This window comes from Pelodiscus sinensis, chromosome 24 (genome assembly GCF_049634645.1).
Source record: "Pelodiscus sinensis isolate JC-2024 chromosome 24, ASM4963464v1, whole genome shotgun sequence".
NCBI lineage: Eukaryota > Metazoa > Chordata > Testudines > Trionychidae > Pelodiscus > Pelodiscus sinensis.
In genome coordinates, this window is record NC_134734.1 from 6,134,203 (window position 1) to 6,140,956 (window position 6,754).

The window sequence follows — 6,754 nt, forward strand, 5'->3', positions numbered from 1 at the left end:
ATACGGTCTTGGGATGTATTAGGTGAGGTATTTCCAGTAGAGATAAGGAGGTGCTAGTGCCATTATACAAGGCATTGGTGAGACCCCATTTGGAATACTGTGTGCAGTTCTGGTCTCCCATGTTTAAGAAGGATGAATTCAAACTGGAACAGGTACAAAGAAGGGCCACTAGGATGATCCAAGGAATGGAAAACCTGTCTTATGAAAAGAGACTCAAGGAGCTTGGCTTGTTTACCTTAACCAAAAGAAGGCTGAGGGGGGACATGATTGCACTCTTTAAATATATTAGAGGAATAAATACCAGGGAGGGAGAGGAATTATTTAAGCTTAATACCAATGTGGACACAAGAACAAATGGATATAAGCTGGCTAGTAGGAAGTTTAGACTTGAGATTAGACGAAGGTTTCTAACCATTAGAGGAGTGAGGTTCTGGAACGGCATTCCAAGGGAAGTAGTGAGGGTAAAAGATCTATCCGGTTTCAAGATTAAACTAGAGGGCTACGTCTACACTGGCCCCTTTTCCGGAAGGGGCATGTAAATTTCAGCAGTCGTCGTAGGGAAATCCGCGGGGGATTTAAATATCCCCCGCGGCATTTAAATAAAAATGTCCGCCGCTTTTTTCCGGCTTTTAAAAAAGCCGGAAAAGAGCGTCTAGACTGGCCCCGATCCTCCGGAAAAAGCGCCTTTTTCCGGAGGCTCTTATTCTTACTTTGAAGTAAGAATAAGAGCCTCCGGAAAAAGGCACTTTTTCCGGAGGATCGGGGCCAGTCTAGACGCTCTTTTCCGGCTTTTTTAAAAGCCGGAAAAAAGCGGCGGACATTTTTATTTAAATGCCGCGGGGGATATTTAAATCCCCCGCGGATTTCCCTACGACGACTGCTGAAATTTACATGCCCCTTCCGGAAAAGGGGCCAGTGTAGACGTAGCCGAGGGGTTTATGAAGGGGATGGTTTGATGAGATAAAATGATCTTGGTAACTAATTGACCATTCATTATCAGTGGGAAATAGGTCAATGGAGGGATGATAGGAGTTACTATAGAGAACTTTCTGGGTGTCTGGCTGGTGAGTCTTGCCCACATGCTCAGGGTTTAGCTGATCGCCATATTTGGGGTCGGGAAGGAATTTTCCTCCAGGGTAGATTGGCAGAGACCCTGGAGTTTTTTCGCCTTCCTCTGTAGCATGGGGTACAGCTGGAGGATTCTCTGTATCTTGGGGTCTTCAAAGTATTTGAAGGCTTCAATATCTGAGATATAGGTGAGAGGATTATTCTAGGAGGGGTGGGTGAGATTCTGTGGCCTGTACTGTGCAGAGGGTCAGACTAGATGATCATAATGGTCTTTTCTGACCTTAAAGTCTATGAGTCTATGAGAACACCCCACTGCACTTCCCACAAGGCCACAGCAGAGAAGGGACAATCCTGGACCATTCTGGAGAAGTGGCAACCCTTGTATGGTGGGACAGAGAGACAGAAAAACAGGAGAGGTGAATGGGAAGGGATGGATGACTGTTACAGACACAAGTGGTGGGGTGTGCATGGGGCAAGGAAGGTGAATGGGGATGGATTGATGACTGTTACAGACACAGGCAGTGGGGTGTGCATGGGGGGGTGAATGGGGAGGGATCGATGGGTGTGACAGACACAGGCAGTGGGTGTGCATGGGGGTAGGTCACTAGATCCCGTTGGACATGCTGGTACCTTCCCTCACCCCCTCTCCTGGCCCCGCAGTCCTGCTGCCGCTGCATTTGCCCATCTCGACCCAGCGGGTCCCCGTCGAAGTGTGAGCAAGATGAAATCCCCCCTCGCTTTCCTGCTGCTGCTGCTGCTGGGTGAGTAAACGTCCGGCCAGCGCTGGGCTTGGGCTCGTGGGGCTGGGGGCTGGGGTCCATGCGCCTTGCGGCTGACAGTCTGTTCCCTCCCCTCTGCAGGGTCAGTGCTGCCCACCCCTGTGGAGATGGTGGAAGGTAGGAACTGATCAGGATGGGAGGGGCGACCTTATTAGCTGGGCGGTGAAGAGCAGTTGGGTGGGGGCTGCATTAGCAATGGGCTGCAGACCCAGGCAGGGGCTGTGTTAGGTTGGGTGATCACAGTGGGAGGTTCCCTGGCTGGTGACGTGGGGATCAGAATGGGAGCCTGTATTTGAGGGTTGAGGGGAGGAGACAGTAGCAGGGATTCCATGGGGGGGGGGGGGGGGGGGCAGCAGCCGTGAGCTTCCTTTTCGTCCTGTTCCCTGCTTATCCGGGAGTGCGGGAAAGTGCTTGCATTCTGTGCAGGCCTGTCGCACAGGCCTAGCGAAGGGAGCTCACCAGCCAGGTGTGACAGGCCAGCAAATGGAGGTGGGATGGAGTGTCGGGTGGGGCTGTGTTGGAGGTGGGAAATCAGAGGGGGGTTGTATTATGGATGACATGGGGATTGGGGCAGGAGGCTTGGAGAGAGGGGTGGGTGGAGAATCAGGATGGGAGGTAGGGGCCTGTGTTGGGGTGGGGTAAGAATCGGGCTGGAGGGCTCGGGGAGGATTGTGGGAACTTGTTTTGCTTCAGTGTGGCTCTGGAATGTAAAGGCCAATGGGGAGCTCCTGACACCGGGTGGGGGCATCGCCGATGCCAAAGGCCATTGGACTGGGCTGGGAAGTGGCTCTCCGAGGGCCAATGGAGAGGGAGTTGCTCCAGGCTCTTACAAGGCACCTTCTCCCCACCTCAGAGTCCCTGCTGTATCCCTACGGCCCAGCCCAGAGTGACCGGCAGAACCCCAAAGCCGACGACGGAGCATCACCGGAGATCCCCATCTCCATGAGCTTCACCTTTTATGGCAAGGACCATCGCTCCCTGTATGTACGTACGGCAGGGCTGAGCCCGCTGTCGACCCCACAGCACATGTGTTACAGGCAGCCAGTGACAGGGTGCCACACAGAGCTTTCTACCATCCCTGCCCATAGACACCCCTCTATCTAATCTAATCTAATTTAATCTAATCAGAAAGGGCACAGCAGGGGGCGCTGTGCTGTGAGGTACAGAGCAGGGGGCACAGCAGGGGGCGCTGTGCTGTGAGGTGCAGAGCAGGGGGCACAGCAGGGGGCGCTGTGCTGTGAGGTACAGAGCAGGGGGCACAGCAGGGGGTGCTGTGCTGTGAGGTACAGAGCGGGGGGCACAGCAGGGGGCGCTGTGCTGTGAGGTACAGAGCGGGGGGCACAGCAGGGGGCGCTGTGCTGTGAGGTGCAGAGTGGGGGGCACAGTGGGGCGCTGTGCTGTGAGGTGCAAAGCGGGGGACACAGCAGGGGGCTCTGTGCTGTGGGGTACAGAGCAGGGAGCACAGTAGGGGGCGCTGTGCTGTGGGGTACAGAGCAGGGGGCGCTGTGCTGTGGGGTACAGAGCAGGGGGCACAGCAGGGGGCGCTGTGCTGTGAGGTACAGAGCAGGGGGCACAACAGGGGGCGCTGTGCTGTGAGGTGCAGAGTGGGGGGCACAGTGGGGCGCTGTGCTCTGAGGTACAGAGCAGGGAGCACAGCAGGGGGCGCTGTGCTGTGAGGTGCAGAGTGGGGGGCACAGTGGGGCGCTGTGCTGTGAGGTACAGAGCAGGGAGCACAGCAGGGGGAGCTGTGCTGTGAGGTACAGAGCAGGGAGCACAGCAGGGGGCGCTGTGCTGTGAGGTGCAGAGCAGGGGGCACAGCAGGGGGCGCTGTGCTGTGAGGTGCAGAGCAGGGAGCACAGAAGGGGGCGCTGTGCTGTGAGGTGCAGAGCAGGGGGTACAGCAGGGGGCGCTGTGCTGTGAGGTGCAGAGCAGGGAGCACAGCAGGGGGCGCTGTGCTGTGAGGTGCAGAGCAGGGGGTACAGCAGGGGGCGCTGTGCTGTGAGGTGCAGAGCAGGGGGCACAGCAGGGGGCGCTGTGCTGTGAGGTACAGAGCAGGGAGCACAGCAGGGGGCGCTGTGCTGTGAGGTGCAGAGCAGGGGGCACAGCAGGGGGTGCTGTGCTGCAAGGAGGGGATAGCCATGCTCTGCTGTGCTCCTACAGACACCTCTCTGCTCCCCCTCCCCCCCCACAGGTGAACAATAATGGCGTGGTGTCCTTCGGCGTGGCCGTTTCCCAGTACACCCCCGACCCCTTCCCCTTGGCTGATGGCCGCCCCTTTGTGGCCCCCTACTGGGGTGACGTGAACAATGCACTGGGTGGGGACGTCTACTACCGGGAGAGCCAGGACCCTGGGCTGCTGCGTCGCCTCACCAGAGACATGAACCAGTACTTCCCAGCAATCCCTTTCACAGCCACGTGGGCCTTTGTGGCCACCTGGGACCGCGTGGCCTACTACGGCTCCACCTCCCAGAAGGTATGTGACACCTCACTCTCCATGGCTCCAGCTGAGCACCTGGGGAGGGGACAGGCAGGAGGGAGACTAGCTGGTGGGGCTGCTAGACCCAGGTTATGTCTATACTGAAGAGCTTTTCTGAAAAAACTGCACTTACGTCCACTCTGAAATCATGTTTTTTTTCGAAAAAAAATTGAAAGAGAAGAGGGGTTTGTCTGACATCAGTAAACCTCTTTCTACAAGGAAGAAGCCTTTTTGCGAAAGAGCTCTTTGGAAAAAGGTGTGTGTGGAGGGGGAAGAGGGAGTTCTTTTAGAAGAAGAGGAAAGAGGAAAAAGCACAGGTGCCCTGGTGGTCACTCTGCCTGTAGTAACCACAGCTTATGTGCGAGAGAGCGTCCATTCAGTGTGGAAAATCAGATGGCTTTTTCGATGCTCTTTGGCAGTGTGGACGCTCTCTTTCGGACAAAGTTTTTCCTGAAGATCTCTTCCAGAAAAGCTTCTTCCGAAAGAAGCCTGCAGTCTAGACAAAGCCCCAGACAAACTGTGCAACTGCTGGGCTTCACTGCCATAGTCACCAATCAGGGGCTTTCCAGGGGAATGGCTAGCGGGGTGCTGGACCCTGTGGTTCCCATGTCTATGCAGCTCCCATGGTCTCCCTCACCTGGGTCTCCTCCCTCTCTGCTACAGGTGAACACATTCCAGGCCGTGCTGGCAAACGACGGCCAAGTCACCTTCATCATGCTGAACTATGGAATGATCCAGTGGACCACAGGCACGGCGAGTGGCGGAAACGCCACCACCGGCCTAGGGGGTACACCCGCCCAGGTAGGTCCCGTTACACAGCTCACATGAGAACGTGGGGTGCTGGGCTGTGGGGAGCAGAGTGGGGGCCCAGCCAGGGGCACGGGGCTGTGAGGATCGGGGGGCTCAGCAGGGGTGCTGGGCTGCAGGGACCAGGGTGGGGGCTCAGCAGGGGGCGCTGGGCTGCAGGGAGTGGGGTGGGACTCAGATGGGGCGCTGGGCTACATGGAAAGATATGGGGGCTCTGATCACAGTCAGTGCTGCCCCCACTACCCCAGCGACAGGCAAGTGCACTAACTTCCTTTGCTCCCCGTGTCTCCGCCGTCAGGCCGGGTTCAACAGCGGCGACAACAAAAACTTCTACAACATCCCGGGTTCCCGCACGGAGGCTGTCCTCCGCATCGGGCAGACGAGCAACGTCGGGGTTCCAGGGCGCTGGGTCTTCCAAGTGAATGATTTCAAGGTGACAGGGGTCCCCACCGAGAGCAGCAGCGACTGCTGGCTGTAAGCCTCCAGCTCAGGAGTCATGTGCCTCGTTTGCAAACCTCAGATCTCTGCCCCCACCCTACCTGAGCCCCCTCCCGAGGCCCATCCCCAACAAGCACCACAGACAGGCTCCCTGCTCGGGCCACCCCGTGTCTTCTCCACATGATCCTCTGCCTGGCTCGGAGGGGCCCTTCCTCAACCCTGCTGGGCATCATGCGACCCATTCCAGCTGCTGGAAGGATCCAGGCTGCTGCCCCAACCAGCAGGTGCCCCCGCAGCCAGCGCGGAGTGTAGTGTAGCAATAAAGGATCCTCTGTGAACTGCGGCTCGACTGTCTGTCCCCTGAAGGGCGGGGGACGCCTGAGGCAGCGTCTCTGGGGGTAGCGGGGGATGGGGGATCTGTGTGGAGGGGTCTGTGTTAAGGATGTTAAATTGCAGTTAATTAACTAGTCAATAGGGACTTCCTCGTTCCTCCTTTGAAAGTCAGAAGAGTCCCCAGCGCGGGCTTTAGTGCATTTCAAAGCCACCGCGCCCTCATGGAGCCCAGGGTCAGTGGAGACTCAGAGTCCCCTGCTGACCTCAGGCTCCATGCTGTGCTGCATGCCGCGCAAAGTCCAGGGTCAGCTAGGCACTCCCCAGAGGATCCCTAGCTCCACGGGTCTGCCCGTTTGAAACACTGAAGCAGTGCTTCAAAGCGGTAGCACCACACAGCGGATCCCTGGCTCAGCTGTGCAGTGCTGCCTCTTTGAAGTACCCTCTCTGCCCCCCCCCCTTTGCTGCCTCTATGTGATAGAGGCAGCAAGGGGGGAATCGACTGGTTGACTAGTCAACTGACTATCCTTAGTCTGTATGGGTATTGTGGAAGAAAACAAGCCTTCACTCTGCGTTTGTAAGCAACAAGTAGCCAGATGCAGTTTATTCGAGCAATATTGCAAGGGAAGCCTGATTCGGACGGGGGGGAGAGACCCCCCCAGGCAGATCTTCGAATACAAGCAATTATGAAGCAGTTTATATACTATCTGTTACATAGAATAACAATAAACAATTAGTCTCCTTCCCATTACAAACACCAATGGTCAGGGCTTGACAAGTGGCAGCGAACCCCACTTGCCCGGTTTGGCACGCTATGCAGGTACAGACCACGCTGCGCATGCGCTGATCGCGCTGC

The 6,754-nt window shown here is 56.9% G+C and overlaps 1 protein-coding gene across 1 annotated transcript; it reads left to right on the top strand.

Moving 5' to 3' along the window:
* The first annotated feature begins 1,567 nt into the window (after positions 1 to 1,567).
* Positions 1,568 to 5,895, top strand: LOC142819552 (sushi, nidogen and EGF-like domain-containing protein 1). Its single transcript, XM_075907500.1, has 6 exons — positions 1,568 to 1,829; positions 1,929 to 1,964; positions 2,701 to 2,831; positions 4,039 to 4,320; positions 4,987 to 5,124; positions 5,429 to 5,895. The coding sequence occupies exons 1-6, from the start codon at positions 1,790 to 1,792 to the stop codon at positions 5,606 to 5,608; spliced, it is 807 nt and encodes a 268-aa protein (XP_075763615.1). The 5' UTR covers positions 1,568 to 1,789; the 3' UTR covers positions 5,609 to 5,895.
* Positions 5,896 to 6,754: the final 859 nt, after the last annotated feature.

What these genes read in the sequence shown, in the direction of transcription:
- LOC142819552 (XM_075907500.1), top strand. Translation starts at nt 1,790, where the DNA reads ATGAAATCCCCCCTCGCTTTCCTGCTGCTGCTGCTGCTGG. An exon ending in CCTGCTGCTGCTGCTGCTGG is followed by an intron (nt 1,830 to 1,928) that starts GTGAGTAAACGT and finishes TCCCCTCTGCAG; the next exon opens with GGTCAGTGCTGCCCACCCCT. An exon ending in CCCTGTGGAGATGGTGGAAG is followed by an intron (nt 1,965 to 2,700) that starts GTAGGAACTGAT and finishes TCCCCACCTCAG; the next exon opens with AGTCCCTGCTGTATCCCTAC.